General features: G+C 37.3%; 4 protein-coding genes and 1 long non-coding RNA gene across 8 annotated transcripts in view; 3 read left to right on the top strand and 2 right to left on the bottom strand.

The window, feature by feature from the left end:
- Positions 1-118: 118 nt before the first annotated feature.
- Mi (cyclin E-interacting protein minus) lies at positions 119-3,149 on the top strand. Its single transcript, XM_078189777.1, has 5 exons — positions 119-279; positions 890-1,664; positions 1,746-2,021; positions 2,098-2,599; positions 2,691-3,149. The coding sequence occupies exons 2-5, from the start codon at positions 898-900 to the stop codon at positions 2,913-2,915; spliced, it is 1,770 nt and encodes a 589-aa protein (XP_078045903.1). The 5' UTR covers positions 119-279; positions 890-897; the 3' UTR covers positions 2,916-3,149.
- Positions 3,150-3,280: 131 nt separating this feature from the next.
- On the bottom strand, positions 3,281-14,006 carry Tacc (transforming acidic coiled-coil protein). 3 transcript variants are annotated; one of them, XM_078189755.1, is made up of 6 exons: positions 13,857-14,006; positions 4,851-6,447; positions 4,388-4,695; positions 4,030-4,259; positions 3,684-3,962; positions 3,281-3,613 (listed from the first exon to the last, which is right to left on the bottom strand). In XM_078189755.1, the coding sequence occupies exons 1-6, from the start codon at positions 13,968-13,970 to the stop codon at positions 3,418-3,420; spliced, it is 2,724 nt and encodes a 907-aa protein (XP_078045881.1). In that variant the 5' UTR covers positions 13,971-14,006; the 3' UTR covers positions 3,281-3,417. The 3 variants fall into 3 exon arrangements, with proteins under 3 accessions (XP_078045881.1, XP_078045872.1, XP_078045889.1); XM_078189746.1 differs by lacking the exon at positions 13,857-14,006 and adding an exon at positions 8,215-8,426; XM_078189763.1 differs by lacking the exon at positions 13,857-14,006 and adding an exon at positions 6,910-7,200.
- The window catches only part of LOC144474669 (trace amine-associated receptor 8c), a 60,944-nt gene continuing 44,252 nt past the window's right edge, over positions 7,226-23,917 (top strand). Inside the window, exon 1 of the mRNA XM_078189792.1 lies at positions 7,226-7,326. The gene's annotated coding sequence lies outside the window, so the exon portion shown is untranslated. The remainder of the gene's footprint in view (positions 7,327-23,917) is intronic.
- On the top strand, positions 9,479-11,564 carry LOC144474675 (uncharacterized). 2 transcript variants are annotated; one of them, XR_013494769.1, is made up of 3 exons: positions 9,479-9,632; positions 9,996-10,284; positions 10,914-11,564. It is a non-coding gene; the product is annotated as an uncharacterized LOC144474675 (long non-coding RNA). The 2 variants fall into 2 exon arrangements; XR_013494767.1 differs by lacking the exon at positions 10,914-11,564 and having other exon boundaries at positions 9,996-10,562.
- Cyce (cyclin E) lies at positions 14,477-18,240 on the bottom strand. Its single transcript, XM_078196186.1, has 4 exons — positions 18,124-18,240; positions 17,252-17,679; positions 16,189-16,801; positions 14,477-16,109 (listed from the first exon to the last, which is right to left on the bottom strand). Exons 2-4 carry the CDS (start codon positions 17,263-17,265, stop codon positions 15,363-15,365), a joined length of 1,374 nt encoding a protein of 457 aa, XP_078052312.1. The 5' UTR covers positions 17,266-17,679; positions 18,124-18,240; the 3' UTR covers positions 14,477-15,362.

Raw genomic sequence — 23,917 nt, 5'->3', positions numbered from 1 at the left:
TATTGACCGACAAAACTGTAACCCTTCGCAGTATGAATTTAGATTATCTAACATAAAAACGAGCCTTAACACATGAAACGTGTGCGTCACGTCGTCAGTTGCATGACGTACAGCAACGTATAGTACAGCAAAGAACGGAATGCCAGTCAATGCCAGCAAATGGCAGTGTTGTGTACAGTAGAATGGGTAATATGTATTAAAAAATGAAATAAATGAGATTGGCATTTAGCCAGTGAATTATTGAGCGAAGAAAATTTAAACGTCGATAGATATCAAGACGTGAGTCACCAAAAGTTTTTGCTTATAACGTTCACATGGAAATGTACTTTTATATGTATTGTACTTTGAAATGCATTGTGCGATTTACACAGGCCCTATCATAAATTTTACAAAACAACAAGATTATTCATACTTGAACGAGAATCATATATGATTAAAGTTCTTAGAAATATGTATTTGCGATACAGGATTAATTGAAAAATTTATATCTCTTTCTTATCATATCGTATTTAACACGTATTTTCTAAAAGGTTAGATAACGTTCATTCTTACAACGATGATTTGGAGCAGGGCACAAGTTTTTACTTTTATTCGTGATTCATTTTGGAATGAAAGGTATTTGAATTTGAATCTTTTCATTATAAAAGAGAACAGTTTTTCACGGGTATAGATTTTGCCGTTAATCGAGCGACAGAATGGAAATTGGTCTAGTAAATCAAAATTGTTATTATATGCAAAATATTGATAGATGTCGTGTGATTATAATCATTGTTAGTAGGGAAAAGGTTGAAAACATAAATAAAAATCATAATTTAATATAATATAATAAAATCATAATTTTTGTTGAAGTAGGAAGATGAAAAATATTTTATTTTTCTACTTCTTGCAGACAATGCCATGGATTGCTGTTATTTTAAGAAAAATGGAAGTCTTGAGACAGAAACCGAACTTCCAAACATATGTAGTCCAGAAATGTTCAATAGTGACGACGAAGGTGATACAAATAGCAATGAAACTATAGAACATGAAGCAACAGCTAGTCCTGCAAAGCCTTCTCAAGCTGATTTAGTAACTAAATCTGATAGTAATTTATTAGCCAGAATCAATAAACTGTTAAATGGGATACCTCCACCACCTAAACATACAATTTGTAGAACCGACTGTTCGGAACTTTTACTGCGTATTTACGAAAATTCTCACCTATTTTGGACAACGGATGTTTTACCGAAAAAACAATCGCTACCCCAAGTAAACAAAGATTTCCCAGAACAACAAAAAGAGAACATTAGTACAAATAGTTCTATACAACTTAATAAAAGCACATCTAGGAATTTATCTATTGCTTTTGATGAATGTGATCCACAGTTTCAAAATAATATTAGTAATAATTTAGATACGAAAGATGTTATAAATAACACTTGTCACGATAATTTTAGAATAGAACAAGTAGTTCCTAGTAATAAGACAAACACAGTGTGTACTAAGAAAAACACAACAAAGATTTTGAGCACCGAGAATCTACAGGTAGCTTCAACTGAAAGTAATTCACAAGAATCATCTGCTACCTCCCCACAAGAATTACTTTTCTATCATACCGTTGATGAAAAAGAAGCTAGCAGTTTGACATGGCCTGATGCCTATCTTCATAAATTTCATGGAATTCAGTGAGTGCATAAACAGTTTAATTATCTTATCTATCAATATCTTATAAAAAATATTTTGTAACATTATATTATAAATTTTAGCTACAACAGAAACAAAGCAACGGAGGATTTTGAAAGTCTTTCAATGAAGCTATGTGGGAGATACATAGGAGCTGAAACTCAATCCACTTGTACTGTGTGGTTTTCTAAACAAGCTCCAGGAAGTGCCAAGAAACGAAATCTTTTAGCTAAACGTGATAACGGCCAAAGCCCTGGGAAGAGACTAAGTCATTTGACGCGAAGACGAAGGACATTTTCTAGTGCGAATTTACAGGGATTAGCGCTCAATAATAAAAAACTGCTAGTGTTAAATATTAAGTGGGTACTGAAACTTTAAGTATAGTTTACTAATTTGAAGTATTTATTTATCTTGTTTTTTTTTTTTCTAATTTAGGAAACCTACTATTAAGAAGGGTAAAAGTCCAAGGGGAAAGAGCCCGCGAGGTAAAAGTCCAAGAGGAACTCCGAAGAGTTCAACAAAGAAAAAAGTTGCTCGAAGACTTGTTTTAGATGAACCTAGTTCTTTGAAAGCAAGAGTAGAAACATCAAAACGGGCCTTATTTCAAAGTCCCCCTTCGGATAGAGCTGGGCCAAGCAAGTTATTCTCAAATGGAGCAAATGCTCAAAGCATTAAACGTGTACTATTCAGTAGTGGGTCAAAAGAAAATAATGTTGAAGTAATTCATAAGATAGAAGAATCAAGGAAGAGAAAAAACGAAGAAGAATTGGAAGGTTCGCGATTCAAGCGCCCGAAGAGTTTATCGTTTGATTGCTCTCACGAAATTCATAATAATTCTACAGTTACATGGGAAAGACATTCAACTAGCAATCTAATTGAAAAAACCAAGGCATCTTCAAATGACGGAAAATCGGAACTTAGTGACGCTCACAGAAAGGTGTGTAATTACAAAGTATATTTAATTCATTTTGCAAGCATTATAAATGTTGATGAAAACTTACACTGTTTCTTCTGTTTCTTTTTTTTAGAAATTACTATGGGCAGTTGCAGAGGCTTTAAGAAGTGAAGGAATTGGTATGACTCATCCGCAATTTAAGCAATATGCTACGAACCTAGCAAAGACTATCAAAAAATATATGCCTGATCTTGAAAATAGAAATATTCCCCGCAAGCCGGGGAGTACAAGTGATCGCATGTTAAAACTAGCAAAACATCATGTTGTATTTATAATCGAGGCGGGATCAGCCGAATGATAATACTCATTACTACTGGACATGGAGAAATTGACTCAACTTTACACGAAGTCTACATAATTTGAAGTTCAAGTGATCATTGATACGTTAAGAACATATGCCCGCGTCCCTTGGATTTTATTTAATAAAATATATAGTGAGATATACTTGAAATGTATTATAACTAGAATATGTGGTAATACTTTGAAATGCAGCATGTGTGACTGTAAAAATAGAGTGATGTTTGAGGAGTATTAAGACATTTTTACTGCATAAATATGAATTAAAAAGGTTGTTTTATATGTGCCTAATCTTTTATTAGCGGTAAAATAGTATATTATTTATATATGTCACAACGTATAAATAATTATTAAAATAAAAGGTGCTACTTTGAAACAGAAACGAATTTTGTAACGTAAACGTAAACATAATATATATACATCATTCATGTCGATTTCTTTATAAAAAATAACGACTAATCGCGTACTGCAGCCGCGATACTTATGTTTATTGATTCACATTTTTATTCCGCATTCTGGTGACCTACTCGGGCGATCACCTCATCCAATATTTGTGTCAGTTCTTTATTTTCTCTAGTCTTTTGCTCCACCTGTTGGGCCAATGAATTACTTTTAAGCTCTGCTTTTCGTAACAAGGCGTGGAGCTTAACTATTTCATCTTCGTGTTGTTTCCTTATGTTCTCCAAATCAGAATTAGCCCTGAAATATTGATTAAATAAATTAATATTAACTACCAGTATGTTATTTCACGCATTATGCGGATACATACTTTTCGAGTTGAGACGTAGCATGAATTTTCAAGTTATCGTATCGCGTTTGCAAACACTTTATGGTGTCCATATTTTCCTGGATACTTTCTCTTAATACTACCTCATTAGTTTTGTATACCGATACGACTGCTTTCACTTTTTCGTACTTTTGATGAACATCGTTGAACGCAGCCTCGGTATTTGATAAATGAACATTCGTGGCTTGTAATTCTTCTTGTAATTTCGTTTTCTCCGTAAGCAATCGGCTGATCGACTTTTCATATTCCTCGATCACGACCCTAGTATCAATACTTTGGTTATTTTAATTATCTTCAAAGTATAATATTCCTAAGGTAATGAACTTACGTTATCTGAGATTTACTCTTTATCTCCTGTGCTATTTGTGCCTGTAATTGATTAATCTCCTCTTGAAAAGAGTTTTTCTGCCTTTCTAATTCTGTCTTGTGCTCCTTCTTCTGTTTCTCCAACTCCTCTTCTAATTGTAGTACAGTTGTCCTCACTAATTCTAACTCCTTGCTCATATTAACACCGTTAATGAACGGAGTGTCTGGCTTTGGTTCATCCACAGGTTGTTCCTGCAAATATTCGTTTTATCAGATTTCCAATTTTTTTAGAATTTATCTATACTTTTTGGCAAAGAAAGAAATATGGTTCTATTGTTATGATAGTAATGTTAAGGAAATATATTAGAATGGTTACTTACAATTTTTTCTTTAGGTTCTTCCATTTTCGGCGTCATATTTGTAGTAATAGGACTGAAAAATAATAACCTATCTATAGCCGCTATAGCAGGATTACGTTTCGGGGTACCAATAATTGGTGGTGGGCTCTCAGTTTTTCCATTTTGTTCTTCTTCATTGATTGGTTCTGTGTTCCCTTGGGGCAGCATACTGATGGTGTCCCCCACCAATGGGTCAAAGTTTACATACAACGATTCCGATCTGAGACGATTTATGGTTTTGGAATTACCACAAGTTGTCAGAAAGTCGAAGCTCGTTGGATCTTTGAAAACTGCAAACGATGGTTACCATTAAGTTAATGTACTAAGATTGCAACTTTGAGATAAATTTAATTAACTAAACATTTTATACATTATTTTTAATAATGCAGCCCTACAACATTTACAAAAATCAAATGTTCTGTAAAAAGGAACAAACTGTACTCACTATCGGATGTTGCGGTAACGAAATTGTCACTTTCTTCTGGAAATTCAAATGACTTGAAAATATCATTTGAAACTTCTTCGGCAGCCGATTTTAGTTCATCGAAGTTCGGTTGTTCTATAATAGGCAATACTAAAGTGGTACTCTGTCTCTGAGGCTTGAAATCCGTATAGCGTTCCTCTTCTGTCAATGCCTCCGGATTTAATAATGCATCCTCAAAGGTTAAAGTCCTATCTAACTTATCATCAGAAGATTGCTCTTCATTTTCATCCTCTGTTTCTTTTAGCAAATCGGTCACGTCTGTCTTCACGAGTTCTTGTTTTACATCAATACTTGCATTACTTAATTTCGAAGTAAGTTCGACCGATGCTTTGTTGTCTACAGATGACAACGAACTAAGTAAGGGAGGATTTTCAATATCACTAACTTCATGCGTTTCGTTTACGCATAATCGCGAAGAATCTGTTAACTGCAACGATGAGAGGGTCGGTATACTAGGCAACGATAAGTCTTCTGTATGTTCTGTGAACGAAGACACTGAAGTTACAGAGTCTGTTATGGAGCATGATACGTTATTTACAGTTAGAAATTCAGTCTGGGCTTGGATATCCTCAATTACAATCTGGGCTTGGATATCCTCAACGACAATCTTGGCTGGGATATCCTCAACGACAATCTTGGCTGGGATATCCTCAACAGCAATCTGGGCTTGGATATCCTCAACGACAATCTGTGCTTGGTTATCTTCAATTACAATCTCTGCTTGAATATCCTCTACAATTTGTTCTTCGATTCTAGGCGCATCTGGACTTACTCTGCCAGGTGATAAAGACTGCGTAATATTTAAATTAGACCCTTCTGTGCTATGCGGCGATTGGGGAAGTTCTTCGACGTTGCCAAAGCTGCAGAATTGTGAGTTCGCGGTCAAGTCATCGTTTCCACTACAAGAATTCGATTTCTCGAGTGGTTCTTCTGTCTGTGTTACAATGCTATGCGACGATAGGGGAAGTTCTTTGACGTTGTCGAAACTGCAGGTTTGTGAGTTGGCGGTCACGTCATCGTTACCATTACAAGAATCCGAATTCTCGATTGGTTCTTCTGTCTGTGACAGAGGGATTATTAAAATGGGTCGATCCTGTATATCTTGTGTCTGATTTTGTGTCAAATAGAGGCTGGTCTCTTGGGTGTCGTTGCAAGAGTCAGTCAACAACGAATTGCTGTTGTTCAGATCTTCGATGAAATCACCGATAGGCTCATCAGTGGCGGATGCGAACGTTTGATCCTGGCTACAATCGATCGAGTCGTCCTCGGAGTTTAACCTTATGTTGCCGCAACCAAGAATTAGCTCATCAACATCTGGTATACTGGAATTCAAGTAGGAGATATCCGATGTCTGGTCCGGTATCTGGTGCACCGAGTCCGGGCATATGCCGCTACTGCTTTTGGTGCTGACTGTGCTGCTGAGACTTTGGAAACTGCTTGATGAGGACAAAGACTCTGGGACCGTATAGTCGATCGATCCAACGTCGGCGAACTCCCGAGCAAATCGGACCTTCACCTCATGCTCTGCTGTCTTCTGTAGCGAACTGACGTTGCCGTTCTGGAAAAGAAAAGAGAAACTTAATAGTCAGAGTTTGTCAGAGATCGTTCGCTAAGTGTTTGCCACGGTTTCTAACAAAGCTTTGCTAGTTTTTCGAGCAATTAACAACGAAGAGTTACATATTTTTCAAATGTAACTCACGGATAACAAATCAAACTATCGTTTAAAAGTCGATTCGTCGCTGATGGAAGTAAACGTGTTTTTTTATCGTCTCTTGGACTACGCGAAGTACAGTAGCGGAGTGGAACATTTGAAGGACGCTTCCGCTAAGTCTGCAGTAGATCGATCGCTCCAACACCGCATTAGTACCTAATCATTCGAACAGCAATCGCACAACATAGCACGCCTCTACAAATCCGCAGCAATCGCACAACACAGCACGCCTCTACAAATCCCAGACATTCTTCCGTACGAATCATACTACTTTAGAGCGGACACGATTCCGAGTCCAACGCAAAATACCGGTGGCGTGGGCGAAGTCCTTGGCGGGATCGCAGCAGCACGTTGCAGCAGTTTATTGATGTATTCCATATTTTCTGCGACAGCGTGAATTCTATGCGCGTGTATTTCGCAGCTAGTTCACCGTTCACTGAGCTAGATCAGCTGACGCCTAAGCGGGCGCTCGCGAATTTCTTTCAGGAATTGCGCAACTTCTTCTACCCGCTGCGACTAATTATAAAATATAGGGGCGGAGAGAGAAGGATTTTGTTTTGCTGAATCCCGCGCTACTCTCGCGACCGCGTACCCATGCCAAGAACAGTTATGAACAGAACTGCCGGCGCGGTTGGCGTGTTTGCGATAAAAAGCTAGCTCCCGGTCCCAACGTTAGTTCCCCATTCCTGCGCAACGATCAACCGGCGATCGGTTAGAAGTTACAAGGTAAGTCAGAAGAGATACTCCCACGGACAAAGATAACGATTCATTTCCAAGACACCGTTGCATTTAATTGTTGCCAATCGGTCACTGTAACCCTAGAGGAAACGAATCAGATCGTATCGATGTCTCGAGCCAATGTACCCGCAATTGTGTTTGTAAAGATAGACGTTGTCTCTGCTTTTTACGCGATACGTCGTCTCGCTCCATTCTCGGTTTTCATCGAGCTGTTAGCGCCGCCTGGTACGAACGAATAATGTTCCGTCATATTTGAGAACAGCATTACTAAACTGTGGTCCGTAACCTTAAGAAAATCTTCCCGATTCGTATTGCGAAAATATTCCTCTTATAGATCTAAATAATGGATCTAAAAAGTTCGGAAATCATTGTTTTAAAGAAACTTCTAGCTGAATTTTATCTTGTTGTGGCCAGTTTAGAAACGGATGACCTATGATTCAACTAGCCCAGTTTTTAAAGAGCTATACGATGGTATGGTCTAGAATCACAGTGCCGTTGGTTTTGTTAAGAAGTGTATCATCCCGACATTCGCGGTTTTAATGTGTACCGCAATACGATTCATTTCAAAGTCTAAACGGGCGAACGCTGATTTAGTATACTGCATGAAAATTGCAACCCGTCTACGCTGTTTGATTCAATTTGACTCGTCAATTTGTAATTTCTTAATAAAAATAACTTAAAAAAACAAAGCATCCTCTAGCGTACTCTGCAAATGCTTCAATGTCTAATATCAATAAGAGCATCGAGAGTCATATCAATAAGTGGTTAGCCGAAGTTATCGAGTAAGCCTAGGTATTATCAATCGTGTGGTACCCGACACTAGATTAGTGCAAATGGAAAACGAAGCGATGGAACGCGAGTTTGCCGTGACATTACCTTGTGGATGAGATTCCCCATGACTTCCCAAAGGACCTCCACTTTCGGCTGCCACTGCTGGCAGATTTCGAGGCCATATTTACGCGCGAGTCCATGGAACCCCACGTAGCCCGTTTTCTTAGTTCCCCACCTTGTTACCCTCACCCCCGACACGCTTATTTTCGACGGCACGAGACGTCTTTCGTCAGCCATTCACCCCTTTTCCCATGTGTGTGTGTGTGTGTGTGTATTTTCTCTTTCGCTCGATTTTAAAGCCAACGAACGTTTACTCCAGTTTCTTTCCCCGTCTTCCTGTCCGCTGTTTCCCAAGAAATTAAAAATACCCGACGTATCTAGAGTTCACCGACACCGGCGATGTTATCGACGTAGGATTTAACTATTCTGCTATTATCGAAGCGACTACTCAGAGATGATAGTCTATCGCGCGAACCCTTATATTATACGACTATCATTTTTTCGTGATGCCGTCGGCTTACAATCAATATCAACGATGATAATTACGAAGCAACTCTGATTTCATTAGCAAGTTATAGTCTCAGTATCGCATTACAATGATACCTGAGTAATTACTTCGTTCAAAATCGATAACGATAGCAACGCAAAGCGAAACTAAAAGATAAGAGCTCACTTAATTTTTTATCGCTTTACTATGTATAGAAATAATGCATTTATTTAAAAAAATATATTATTATTACTTTTTATAGAAAAGTCTTGTGATTTTTGTAAATTTAAGGGGTATGAAAGTTTTATCTATATGTAGCATAGAAAAACACTTCATACCTTCACCTATGAAACTTTACTTTTGACAAGGTAGTCGATACATTTAAATAACATGCTGCACTACGAAGAAGGTTGGAAATCGATCATATTGGTTTGTTCGCTGCTGTTGCGTTATATAAGTCAATGCGAAACAAACGAGTGTGTAAATAACATTTGAAGACTACAGCACGAACATCAATCGTATAGCTCGTTAGAATATTTTGCTAGTACGTGGTTGAGGTCAATCTAGACGCGATCGCGGCTATTGCAAATGATATAACAGAGTAACAGTCAAGGAGAGTCAGGTGTGCATGCAACAAATTAGTTACTGCAATAAATCTGGTAAAGAACAGTCCAATGAGGATACAATACATTAGCGCATTTATAAAAATGAAATAACAGTTGAGATCCGCAAATTCCAATTGATTATCACTTGTTCTGGCCGGTATAAGTCGGAATAAACGTCAAGCGAAGTAATCTGTACGTATTACGATTTATCGTACGATGATGTTGCACAATTTTATGTTCGGACAAACGTGTATAATATTACACAAATTTTTGAGAAACTTGTTCCAGAAATGATTTTATTCTAAATACGGGATATGTCAAAACATATGAACGTAGCTTCAGAGGTGGAATCGGTACGCTAAAACATGAAGGTAAGTTCGTATAAACATATGTTCGATATAAGTTTGTATGTTCAATTCAATTACACTAAATCACTTCCACTCTCCATATTAAAGAACTTTCAAATATTTGGTTACTGATAACCACGTATTTTGGTAAGATTTTATAAGTTTTCAACCTAAAATAACGAATCCGTAGGTGAAAAATGATAGTTTCACGGATCTTGATAACAATACTATTGAAACAATTGAATTATCTTGAAGAAGACCTGAATGAGTTATTTGTTAGCATTATCACCAAAGAATGAAGTTATTAAAATCTGATACGAGATGTCAACATACAATATAGCGAAATAGATCGGCTTCTAATAATCTTCTCCGTCTGTTGTTCGTCAGCAATGCCACTATCCAACGATTGACGAATGCGTCGCAGGGAAGTTCGATCGCCGACCGCGGGCAATCGATCGAAGGCGATGTAGAAGCACGCACAGAATGTGGGCCAAAAGCTATTTATCGCTGAGAAAATTCCTGTGCTACGAAACAGGTTGCACCGTGCCGATATGACGACTTGAAATTATAAGGACACAGCCACGCACCGTGACGTGTACACTGAACGCTTTTACTTGCTAATCTACGGCGTAAAGCGAGCGCGTACACGGTCGAGCACGCTGACCGCGAGGCGCGGGTAAGTCCGCCGATCGCACCGACTCGACGCGATCGGTAGCGATTCCCTTTGAAACTCGAGAAGCTCGCGAGCTCCTTATTCGGCGCGTTCTTGACATCGTCGTAGAGAGACCGCAACACACACACACACACCATCAGCATGAGTCATTCCCATCTGGTTGTGATGACACAGAGGAAAGAAGGAGAAAAGAGCGAGCGAGCGAGCGAGCGAGAGAGAGAGCAAGAGTGTGTGTGTGAGAGAGAGAAAGAGGCTGACACTTCTCAAAAAGGGTGTGTCGATCTTTCTCTTTCTATCTGAGAAAAAACGGTAATTCCAGAATCAGCTGTAACAAACAGAATCACTGTTTTAAGAATAATATGAACTTTGCTTGAATCGATTTATGTTATCGAAAATGAATGTTCTTCTGAATTATTCAACGCATGTCAAGGGGTCACGTTTTACCAGTGATTCTGTTTGGTCACTAGCCTTTAGTTGAGGACACTTCCGGTAGATACGGAACATGTTGGGAAATCAAATCGAAACTTGGTCAACAAAACCCGTGGACCCCTTACTTACGGCCCTGCATGCGACGAACCGCTTTCTCGCAACAATTTTATCGATGTTCACCTAAAACAATGTATTGCGTACAGGAGGACTGGCGAGTGATCAAGAACCATCACAATATTCGGCTCGTTTGAACTTGCGAGAAGGACAGAAAGAAAATTACGTACGGATGTCGTGAATCGAATTCCAGTTGTTCGAAATCGATAACGACAACGGTTGAGAAAAAGAGAGGAGCGAATCGATGAAGGAAATGCGGTTGGCGGCCCGCTTGGCCGCACCGCGACGAATTCCGTCGGAGGAGTCAGCCACTCACCGAACCTGACGATCAACGGAAGATTATGTCTCTCCTCTCGAAATTTCTAATATTAGCGCAGAGCATTCTCCAGTCGATACTCTAGACATCCACCACTACCACTGGTTGGCACGCGCGCGAGCGATCACGGAACGTGGTGCACGTACATGCGTTTAAAGGCGTGTGCGTGGGACCCGTGGTATAACATACAGCACACTCAGGAAAACGCTGCAGCGTCACGGCTCACCTTTCCACAAGACGATTTCGCGGTCTAACGTGGCGCAAGCTTGTGTCTCGGAAAGAAAGATCGCCGGCCACGGGAGAGTCATTGCCACCGTAGTGCCACGATTATACCCGTTCTAATATACGCTTTTCCTCTAGCTTCTTTAACACCGCTGTTCGAACGTCGAAGCGCGCACACGCCGCACGGGCATTACGCCACAAACACGGAGTAGTTGATTAGAGGCGAAACTCTGACGTTTCTGAAGATGTAATATCTACTACGCATGCGTAGATAAATTGTATTCCATGAATGTAGTTTGAAGATATCGAAGTCATATTCGTAATGAAAATTTATTCCATTCATGGAATATTTGCAAGTAGAAGAAAATTCTCAAATATGGAAGACCACCTAATTAGAATGTATAAGATTAAAGTAATTTTATGTGTAATATCTTGTTATTTATCCACGCCCCTCTTCTTAGTAAAGAAATGATAAATTCGAATCTAAATTATGATAAAGGTTTTTCAATTTGAAAAACTCTTTCTTGGATGGATATTCTTTCATTAGGCTAGAGAAACCACCAGCTATGGAGTAAATGCAATGAGACACGATTTGAAACAAACAGAAGACCTTTTACGAACAATGTGGCGCTATCTACAGCAATTCATTGGCACTCGTTAATCATGTCATCTCATGACACGATCGGTAAACCGATTCTTAACTAATAGTACAAAAGATTGTAATTTGCGATTCTGTATAATTACAATATCCAGCATATAATTTGTGCACACATAATTAATAGGCGTCCTCTGTAGTGTTTCGTGCACTGAATACAAATCTAAACATCGCTTTCTCTCATTAGCCTTAGTTTTAGGCAACGTTAGAGAAGATGAAACACGTATAAGCAATCTTTGAAACGAATCAGACATCTACCGTAAATCACTTCTTGAAAACATTTTTTATAAACTTTACGAATAAAACAAAAAGAGTTTTAGAACGAAATTATAATTTGATACTATTAAATAAATCTTGATTTACAGGAGAAATTAATATTAATATTTTGATATAAAATACGTAAATGAAAGTATAAAAACGTTAATATCGTGAAGTTAAATATTGTAAGATAATCTTACTAGTGGTCAGTATATGTATCAGACGCAATGAGAATTCCAAATATTTTCTATACTATCCTCATTAATCAACAACACTTTCTCTCTAGTGGAGATAGTTGAACGTTAAACGTAATTCGTGCGCGATCTAACTTTCTGTATGCTACGTTAAACTTTTGCGATATAGACAAAATTGAACGTTTAGGGTTTCATTTTTTTTCTTTTTTTAGCGATCATTAGTTTTTGCTGTGACATTTGACAAATTAGATTGAATTTCTAATCTACACATATTTAGTGTATACTAATTACAGTCCGTTTTCAGTACATGCTAAAAAATAAATCAGCAACATTATTATCAAGAGAAACGTTAATGGTGAAGACAGTCTTATTTCTCAATCGATGTGTCTTTATCTCTTCCGTAAACGTAAACGGGAATGCAACGACTTTTTCCCGGCAGTGAGTAGAACCGGTTCAAGGGGTAAACCAGGTTTTGCCTTGTGCGTGAAAAACGCGAACATTTTTTCGCAAATATGTCGCAAGAGGTCTATGGCCTCATGTTACTACCTTTATTAACTATACAGGGTGTTCCATAATTCATGACACAAATTGAATTAGATAGATCCTAGGGTTGAAAATAACACCGAAATCAAGAATAATGAAATTGTGTGGGAGGCTTCGTTTTCGTGAAGTTTCATTTAAATGTCAGTCGAGTACATGTGTTCTTAATAAATAACCAATATCATGGGTTTCATTTCTGGCTGTTCGAACGTAATGTTTCAATTCGATACGAGCTGAGAATATGCATATCCTCACATTAGTGAGTTACTTGGAATTGTCTTTCCTTGGATTACCTGACTTCTTGGAGCCAATGGTAGAACGGCCATTCTTCGTTAATAATGATTATTGTTAGATTTACCAACGTTCAAACTCTACCGCCACGCCGGATTATACGTAGGCATTTGTAGTTGGAAGTTTAACCTGGTTAATGTCAAAGTAAACTGCAAATTTATTATATTATTTGTGATATTAAGAAACAGCTTTTTGATACCCTTTTTCGTTTGATATCCTATTAAAATATGACAACTTATGAATCTTTATCAGAGCTCGTTAGATGCACAATAATTTTATGAATTTTTGGTGAGCATGCGTTCTTTTTCGGATGTCAAACAAATGCTACCGCGCGAGAAGCGAAACTTATTTTCGTTTCAAGGTGCTCCTGGAGATTCAGAGTTTATTTATAGGGGTTCTCCGGCTGTTGGCGAGTGTTGGCAATAAAGACAAGGGGAAAGGTCAGAACAAAAAGGAAAAAAGGATGAGAGCGTCGAACTTGCAAACGGTCGCTTTATGGTCACGTGTGCGATAGGAACGAATTATCAAATATAACAGGAAAGATAATAATAAATACCTCGTAACAAGATGATGGCGTCGGCGGCGAATTGTGGAGAGATGCAGTAATTTCGCGAAGCACAACCCGGGTACCTTCACGAACCGAACTACCAATACTCCTAGGGCTTGACATCTCGATGATATCGCACAAATATTCAAAAACTTCTTGTTATGTTCATCAAATGTATTTGTTGTTACACTGCTGATGATCTTGAACATCCAAAGGATCACTTTGAATCGCGAATTTCGTATCGTAATTAAGAAACACTTGAAACCTGTACTGCGTGCTCTGCTTCGCGGCGTTGTGAACAAAGTCGCCAGCGTTACGATGTTTAGCCCACAACGCCACAACCGCTTTCTTAACGGCTGCCCTCCGTTTGACAACTTGAATGCGAACAGAGCAACCAATCGCAGCGCACCTTACATAGTTAGTTGAATCTCCACAGCGCTGCTGTGCTGTTTTCGCGGTTCATGATATCGATACTGAATATCGATAGTTCACCGCGCGGCGCGTAAGTTTTTGCTTCGAAATTTTGTGATCGTATCATTACGAATCCCACGTTTTTATAACGCTTAGTATAATGGTACAGAATTTGTATAGATTTCAAAAGGGATAAAACACCAATTTCAATGTAAGATTTACAAATGTTTATTGTCAAATTTTTTTATACAAAGGTGTACTAAACTGTCGTGTCATTCAATACAGGACAGTATAAATTGATCACGAAGTTTCTCGTTTCATAAGTAAGTAGTCTTATTCTTCGCTCATGCATTCATTCCATCACACCCTCGTCGCTATTTTTCTTTTTTCATTGATTTATTATTAGTACCTCACAATGTACATATACATAAAAATACATTCACCCGGCTCGATAACGTATCGTTACAATACGATGCGTTAAAATAAAGCGAATTATATAAAAGAATACTATTCACAATGATCTCATTTATCTTGATGCTAATCAAAACGGTTGCTTTAAGGACACTTCTGCAGATTCTAATCTAAATTTCTGACAGTAATTGTAACCGTTAATTCATCCTAACATATCTATGTAATGCATTATATTTCACTGCGGGGATATAATCACAGAAATTAACCACAGGCTTCCATGTAAATTTACATTCCTTCACATAAGGCACTTTTTTTTTTAAATGTCTATAATAAAATAAGTAATATTAAATTAATTCTGTGCCATTTTGAAACACTATAGAAAATGGTTAACACCTTGTACTGTAAGTCTTACTATAACGGATAGAAGTACCACTGCAAAAAACAATGGTCTGAAATGGGAAGCACCGTATTATTTTCGATAATAAACAGTGTATACTGTAAACATCATGCACTAATGCGATCCCATATTTTAGTAGCGTCTATGCACGTTTACACATTGGCTGTATTATTCAAAGCAATGAAATGATATCTCGTAGTAGACATATACACTACAGTGCCTAGTTAAAATTATTCACCAACAATTAGTAAACGATACACTTCATATCTTTAACTATGAAGTGTGCACATATTTAATTATGTATATGGATGTAACTGTGGTAGAGGACGCGACGGTGTTGTAGAATTTTTCTGACTACTAGATGGTGGGGTTAAGAGACCACTTTCATTTGGGCTTTGTCTCCCAGATTCTGTATTGGAATCAGATTCATTTGTATCTGTACAAGGAACATCGTCAGCTAACCGCTGTTGCGCCCTTTCTAACATATTTAAGTCAACCACATGTGTCTGAATACGATGCGATTCATCCATTACTATATTGGGCACTGTTGCCCTGAGACCAGATCCAGAATGAGATTCTGAAGGTGGTACTGCAGACCTTAGAAGCAGCTGAGAACCTTCTTCTGCTGCTGTTACTGCAAATGGAGTAAGCCATTTGGCACAGGGTGCAAGTTGCTCCCATGAAATGCGTGATACCCTTAAAGCACATTCTCTTCCTTGAGTATGATACATGGCTGCTGCTGCTATATGACTATATGGGAACTTTAAACTTCCTTCATCTAACGTAGCTAGGTCCAATAATTGTGCGGCTTGGGAATACTGTAGACCTCCATATTGAGGGTAAATAAAAGCACTTGGTCTTGACCAGTCACCAGACTCGATTTGCATATAAATATTCAGCCAACCAGGTGCTGTGATTGGAGATAAATTCCACCCAAGACCTTTCAATATTATCAATTCTTTTCCTAAGATTTCTTCTTCCGTACATGCTCCATCTGTGACATATGCAAACTCTGCTATTTTGGGTGGATATATTTCTTCAACCTGTAAAATAATGATACATATCAATAATCCGATTGTCAATTGAAAAAGAATTAAAAGAAGGAATGAAACAAACACAAACCTTCGCAGCTATGAACAGACATGTGATTCCTATTAATTGCAATTGATTTTTAGGTACATTTTGATGAGTGGACAGATATCTGTCTAGGTAATCCATTGCAAGATAATAAGTTTCTCTATGTAGTTTGTACACTTCGCAAACTTCAATTAACCAGTCCAACAGGATTGCCCTCATACGTGGTTGTAATGTTGGATGCCTTTGGAACATCTGTGGGTTCCTCTGTGTAATTGTTTTTTGGTCTCCCGAACACATGAGAGACCAAACTTGAGAGCCATCAGCCCATGGAAATGAAGGCAAAGGGCTAGGTCTATTTGTCACATTATTGGATGACGATGGTGTTAAAAAGCAAGTTGCATTTCGTAACTCAGACCATGTGGCTGCTTCTTGTTGTTCTTTTAATGGAGATACTTGATGAGGTGTACATGTATTTTCTAATGAATGTACTGAATGACAAGATTCTGTATATGATACATTCGATAATGCTGGTATTTTACTGGGAGGATATACATTTTCTGAATCTTCAGAAATCTCTGTTGTGCGTCTTTTACGTTTTAAAGATTGTGTTGCTACTTTGCCACTTTGTAAATAAGTTTGTGATTTTTTTTCCTGTAAACTAAATACACCAAACGAATCATTGTCTACATTGTCCTATGAAACTATCAGCTTTGAGTAAGCGTTAAAAGTAAAATATCGGAATAGGATTGATCGAAACATTCATAGATTACAGGTAAAAGGTATGTGTGATATTACGCATAATTTTTCATTTCAACTCACATGCATCGCATGTATACTTTATCCAATACTCTTGTCCTTGCAAAGGTCTTATAAAGCAATAAAAAAAAAATCGTGTTATGCTACTCCAAAAATATTAATAGAGTGTTCAAGAAGCAAGTACTCAATGAAGGTTATACAAGCACATTTACATATTTTTTTTCCAATTTTGAAGCGTGATAAATTATTCACACGGAGTGAAGACTATTTTCGAAATCTTGACAGAGTTTCCGTCGAAGTATTAAGTAAATACAATGAAATATAAACTCCAAATGGAAAGTCTTTCACTCACCTCGTCTGTGGCATCTTGTCGCAGAATTGTCGACGTGTTCAAGAAATATTTCCAACGGGAATGGGTTTTTTTAATTCAGGCACAAACTGACTGATATCTCGATGTAATGCCCGTACGGTTTGCACAGCGTATGCTCGTGAATTTTCCCAAAGAAAACGGCGAAAAGTAAAAGAGCGCGCGAAGCTTACACGCACTCGATCGCCATAATGCACGTATACTTGGCTACGTTTGATTCAATATTTTATATTATAACTTCTTATTACCGATTGATTGTGCGGCGCGAAAAATGTTCGGAATCTTTTTTGATGTTAATTTCAGCCTCAGAATATCACAGAACGGTAAATCTTGAGAAAAATAAGGGACGTGGAAGTCGAAGCGCGGGAGACCAGCGCGCGAAACGATGACCAACCCCTGCTAGCAATCTGCCACTGTCACGCCCTCTATACTTGTACCATAACCTCAAATAGTAAAAAAAATTCCAAATTTTGGTAGAACAGCCTCTTCAAGGTCCAATTATTTAATTCCAATAGAAAAACATTGGTATATTTGCGTACATGCACCGAATTTAACAACTGCAAAAACACCATGAAGCGTTGGCGTCGTGTGATACACGCCTGCGTATTGCACGGTTTTTCTGCAGTAAAATATCACAAAAATTCATGTAAACCACTATGCATTATCCAAGAGAAACGCATTTTATCACTACAACACGATACAATCGTAGAAGAACATGAAATATTGTGTGCAAACGGTGCAAAAATCCGAGGAGTTGCAGCACCCACGCTTACTGCGCATCTGTACTTCCCGCTCGATTATTCTTCACCTTTCATACAAAATTCACGGAAAATATATTATATTTATATGTACCGTACACTTCTCACTTGAATTTGTTATTTTATGCTGTCGATAGTCGTATTTATGCACAAAATAATGCTTTTCAATCACGAACTGCCGCTTGTGAATTACTTTCGCGGGAACGCCAAACTAAGTGAACACCGGCCGTATATCCGTGGCGCTGCTGTGTAATCGCATGCGTGTTTCCTATTGGTTGTTACGAGGAGCACAGCTGGCGCTCAGCTGATTCTCGGGCAACGCACACAACCTCCAGGTTGAATGCACGCATGCACTTATGCCTGAACCACGCGGGAAATGTGCGCGCGTAAATTGTTGGGCGCGATCCGTAAGTCATGAGAAACAAAACGATTACCTTTGCCACGTATAGAGCTTACCACGTATACAGCTCTATGTATATATTGTAATCTTATAAATTGTAGAACATGTTTCTGAAATATAGTCCGTCTTTTCCAGAACTCAGGTTCTCGAAAAATGAAACGATAGAGACGATTAGTGTGCATAAAGTATTAAACAATAGATAACAAAAAAATGTAATTCCTAGATTCGCATTCTAGATAGATTAAATAATGAAAATTGTGTACAGTTAGTAATTTGCAACATTACAAGATTAAACATCCTTAAAATAAATAGATCCGAAAAACATAATTTCTAAACAAATCGTTATATAAATATGTCTCTTTCAAGTGCATTCGTACTTATAACAATAATAATAAAATAATATACGGATTTCTGACATTATTCTAATCAAATTAATCAAAATTCCAATTTGATTTTTTCAAATGTGAGAAAAATTTAATTTAAACGTTATGTTACATTTTCGATTGACTTTTTCATGTAGATCATTGTTATACAGATTTCAGGTTCATTCGTTTCGAGATGATCTACATTTTACATATAAATATATGATAGCATCATGATCTTCTTCCTTTTAATATTTAAGCATAATTTTCTTTATATTAATATGTGTCGATAAAAGTTAAAAAAAGTAAATGTTATCATAAGACAACTGTCTGTATTGTGTATGTGCTAACAGCTTCAGCATTCTGCCGTCATTGGCGCCACTAGCTACCGAGTCACAGATTTGAGATTCATAGATAGTATAGTTACGTTTCGCCATAGACAAGGCATAAGAGTAGACTTGACACCCAATGTATTATTTGGACAAAAATGGAGCTTCAGAAACCTTATTACCATTTACGTGTCGCGTTCCTCGTTACCGATATATAAGTAATTTAAACTTCTTATCGATGTTCGTTAACATTTTTGAGAATTGTTAATGACGGAGAGTATTTTTCCTTCTCATCGAAACATTTAGAAAATAATTAACGATTTGTAAAATGAAGATTCAAGAAATGTTCAAAGCACGATTGAAAGATCTTTAACCTCTACAAAAAAATTGATTATGTTTTTAATGTATCTTGTGCATAGTTTCATGTTCATAATTCTTTTACTTTCAGAATGTAGGGTAATATATAATAATAAATAACAAATACAAATTGTAAAAAGATTATTGTTACATAATATTCGAAGAGAATATCACACTATCATTCGATTTCTACATATACTTTTTTCAAAATGGCATCCTCTATTTTCCCATAGATTTAAAATTTTTAACTTGTCTAATATTAAAATCATTCTCTTACTTCAAATCTAGAATAATGCAGAAACTTTAATTATACTATGTTTATAATAATTATATTATGCCACATGTCAATTACATCACGTGTATTACTATATAAATATTACTACATGATAAAAGATTACTACACTGTTAGTGACATATAAAAATCGATTTATCGCAACTGATATTTCCAATACCCTGAAAAGATACTTAGTAATGTTATCTGCCATAATATTCTTGATAGTGTAACTTGCGTCAAAAAGCAGATGATGACGTCATGTAGCAACAGACTATAGAAACATTAAAATTAAATATCTTAAGGGTTAGACAATCTGCATTGACATTTTTGATCTTAGAATGTTTCTAGTAATTCAACGTATCGGATCTATATCACTATATCATAATAGAACTCTAGTATAGGAAAACATATAGAGCACACATATTTCATTACGAATAATTTAACACTTTTATTAAAAACGTTCATCAATGTATTAAACAAGAGTCAAATGCAAAGAGCTGACTCATGCGCTCGATTAGGAGTTCTCTGTGGATAGTAACTTGTAAACGAAATCATAAACTCCAATTCCTACCCTTGATTTTCGTCATATAATGTCATGACGAATCACTTTTTAAATTTCTTTCCACCTGTTGCTGAACATCCTGTAGACGTAGGAGCACGGCATCGCTCCATTGCACAGAAAATTGTATGGAGGCTTTGATAGATAACTTCATCGCATTAAAAATCACATTCATTAACAAATTTATGTTATGAATTATTCGGACTACTTGAACCATTGAAGAGCTATACTAATTTATCTTACGAGCTGAACTGATAGATGTTTTCTTGGTTATTTATTGTGCAAATTGTTATCAAATATAACTAATAATGATTGAAATGTGAATTGGCGTGTGTTGCTTGTTCAAAGTAAAGTTTCAATTAAAGGAATACACTTAAAACTAGCACCGTTTGTAATCTTTTAAACAGATGATTGCAATATTTTGTTTAGACATTATAGACTAATATCGTCTACTATTTCTCAAAGAAACTGTACAGTTCCATACGAAAATCACAGGTTCACCTAAATATCTTTCCAAATGGAATTGTATAATATCTTTGAAAAAAAAATGATAAGATAAATCGATATAACAATATCAGATTGATGTATAAAAGAAGAAAAATGAAACTTCGGCTCCACAGATAAAACTTTTGTTACGCGAAAGTGTTACGATGTCTTATCTTACTATATTTAGGTCTCCATAGGTTCGCTAGCAGTGAAACTCGGACAATTGGTATTATTATCGATCAAGTATTATAAACCGAGGAGTGCGAAGTCTTCGGCAGTGAACATAAATATATGTTATATATATATAAATTCGTTTTATCTTCAAAAATTATTTCAATTCACAAATCTACTGTATAACATTAATATTAATAGAAAGCTAGACTTATTTCCATTGTTATACACATTTAATATGTTCCACTAGTTCGTTTCCATATTCGTACTTCCATTTTTCATGACTTTGAAATTAGAAGGGTATTTTCGAATTTGCGAGACAGATGAAAACGTAGGTAAAAAGTTTGTTCAAACTGTCCGTCTGTATTTATTCTCAAATGGCGTGAACGCGCGCGCTCAAATTCACGACAAAAATTGTTCCGATGTCGTTGAAGTATTCCGATGTAATGCATTTACGACAAGGAAGCGACTTCGTCGGAGGACGTCTCATAAAATGCACGTTACCGCGCTTGTAGCTTTTTTGCATGACAAAACAAGACCTTGTACCGTTTCTACTACTCGCACAAAAAAATAGAAGACGCCCGATTGGAAGTTCTAACGCGTTCTCCTTCTATTCCGGATCTGTCTTCCCGCGTCTATCGCTTACATTTTCTGTGTCACGCTTTCTTGCATAGAAACGCGTCGAAAGTGGTGCGGTACTAAAAGCAGCGGATGATTTATTTTCTGGAAATCGATAAAATCGAAGATTTCGGTACTGCGTAACTCAATGCACGAGATTATAGTTAGCCGTGAAAATTTTCTAGAAGGCAAGTGCTAACGTTAGATCTCGGAAAGAAGGAATGACTCTGCAACACGTTATAAACTCGAACGAAGAGAGATTCGTTTAAGACGAATGCTGCACGTGGAGCGTCTAATCGCGAAGAAGGAATAGAATGTGTTCGCGAAAAGATAAATTCAAAATATATAATCCTGTCGAATATTTCGCAAATTGGTACGTACCGGGTGCACCCGAAACTCGTGCCGAAGGAGTTATTAATTAATACGCCAATAGATTAGAGTGATTAGCATCTAACAACTTGACTCCACTGTTAAACAGACAGCTCGCGTTTGAATCCCGCAGGAACTTTTCCCAACGCCTAACGCAAAGTTATTCGCGAGCGGTGGATTCGGAAAGAACTATTGCTGGAACTGCTATAGTTAGATGGAGCGTTAAGTTGCCAAGTAGTGGTTGCGATTTAATGTGCACAAACGCGGTGCATGTATGTCATTGTGCGATTTTCGACGCTGGGTGAAGTAGATCACTCGGTTCCGATCAGCAAAGGCCGAGGACGAGGGGTATAGAGTGTAATCGAGGAGGATTGCGCGGGAGGGTGGGTTTTGGCACAACGGGACGTGTCAGTGCAGTGGGGGAATGCTCTCTCTCTCGAGTGTTCGACTGTCGGGAGCAGCTAGTCAGTGCGTCGTCAGCCTCCGCGTTGTCGCGTCCGATTTTTACCTCCTCTGCTCCTTTTTCTTGTTTCTACCCTTGCCAATTCGTTTAGGGATATCCGGAGCGCACGGATGTGTCCGAGTCGGTCGTACCTCTCGCCGAGTGAAAACGAATCGTTTCGAGCGCGGCACCCGATCAACGATTCGCTCCGTTTCATAATTCCCACGGCATACCCCCGGCTGTGGCCAGTGACAGTTAACGAATCCGCTCGGAAGAAAAGGACGAGGACTGATTAGCTCCGGCGAAGGAGGGTGTTTGTGTGCGCGCCCGTTCATTCATATTGAATCAATGCTGAATTAATATCGCGCGACCCGTCGTTTACCTGAACTTTTTCATATTATCGGAGAACAGTTAGTTACGAGTCAGTGATGTGTTTCTTCGTGGAACTGCTAATATTACTGGCGGTGCACGAGAACACCGTACTGTAGATACAGGTATGCAATCATTGTTCTGGCCGATATTTATGTTTTCGTAGTTACCGGGACTCTCGACGTGCCTCGATCTTTAACGATCTCTATTGCATAATAGCAGTGTATTCACCGATTATGATAATTCGTTGATCAGGTTTTTTTTTAAAAAAAGAAATGATTTATTAAATCATGTATTAATGTACTGGTTTTGTTATTAAGAAGAAATAAGAGATGGCAACGCGATATTATAGTTTAATTGTTCTCTGCACGTTTATTGCAATTGGCGTTACTTAGCAGCATTTTTATTACTTGGTATAGTTATATAGTTGCAATGAAATCACTTGAAAACAATGTCAAAATATTAATTTCGGAATTAACTGACGAATGTATTTAATAAAATATTAATGTAAAGTGTTGGGTAATTGTTATTAGATGATCGTAAAAGTCGAAAATGCACTTGTATAGTTGTATAACTAAGCAAACATGAATTAAAGAGGAAAGTATGTAATATAATTAGTGTTAAGTATAAAGGTGTACCATAATTTTCTCTGAAAGATAAATTTATTTTTATATACACAGTAATCGTATGCAATGAAGACAATATTAAACTAGTTTATGCCGTATTAATTTAAAAACGGGATAAGATTCGATAAATTTATTTCATGAAGACGTTATATTAAGCTTTCATGTCAACTTCGAATTCTCTCCATAAAAATTAAATGCTCTTGTATTATATTTAAATAGAAATTAAATATTCTTGGCTCGAACGTAAATGAACCAAGTTATAAAATAGAACAGCGATGGAATAATCTCCCGAAGGTATTTTTTTTTTTACCTCGCACGATACAGTATTAACTGCACAATGCAATACGCTGGTCTAAGTTGAACTAAACCGAACGCGAATGTAATTATTTATGACCAGAAACATTACACAAAACACGGGGGAGACTTCCCTTCCCGCTTTTATATTAAAACACTTCAGACGATCTAAAAACGAACGATGAGGTATCGTAAACATAAATGCGACGTATACTTAACTACTTTCCCCAATGGAAA

The sequence above is a fragment of the Augochlora pura genome, chromosome 2 (genome assembly GCF_028453695.1).
Source record: "Augochlora pura isolate Apur16 chromosome 2, APUR_v2.2.1, whole genome shotgun sequence".
In the NCBI taxonomy this organism is placed as follows: Eukaryota; Metazoa; Arthropoda; class Insecta; order Hymenoptera; family Halictidae; genus Augochlora; species Augochlora pura.
This window is presented reverse-complemented; position numbering and strand designations above follow the sequence as displayed.

Excerpts from the sequence above, each read along its gene's own strand:
- Mi (XM_078189777.1), top strand. The coding sequence starts at position 898 with ATGGATTGCTGTTATTTTAAGAAAAATGGAAGTCTTGAGACAGAAACC. Across the intron at positions 1,665-1,745 it reads CATAAATTTCATGGAATTCA|CTACAACAGAAACAAAGCAA; the intron begins GTGAGTGCATAA and ends TATAAATTTTAG. Across the intron at positions 2,022-2,097 it reads CTGCTAGTGTTAAATATTAA|GAAACCTACTATTAAGAAGG; the intron begins GTGGGTACTGAA and ends TTTCTAATTTAG.
- Tacc (XM_078189746.1), bottom strand. The coding sequence starts at position 8,406 with ATGGCTGACGAAAGACGTCTCGTGCCGTCGAAAATAAGCGTGTCGGGG. Across the intron at positions 6,448-8,214 it reads TGGGGAATCTCATCCACAAG|AACGGCAACGTCAGTTCGCT; the intron begins GTAATGTCACGG and ends TTTCTTTTCCAG. Across the intron at positions 4,696-4,850 it reads CGTTACCGCAACATCCGATA|TTTTCAAAGATCCAACGAGC; the intron begins GTGAGTACAGTT and ends CATCGTTTGCAG.
- Cyce (XM_078196186.1), bottom strand. Across the intron at positions 16,110-16,188 it reads GTCTGTTCATAGCTGCGAAG|GTTGAAGAAATATATCCACC; the intron begins GTTTGTGTTTGT and ends ATTATTTTACAG.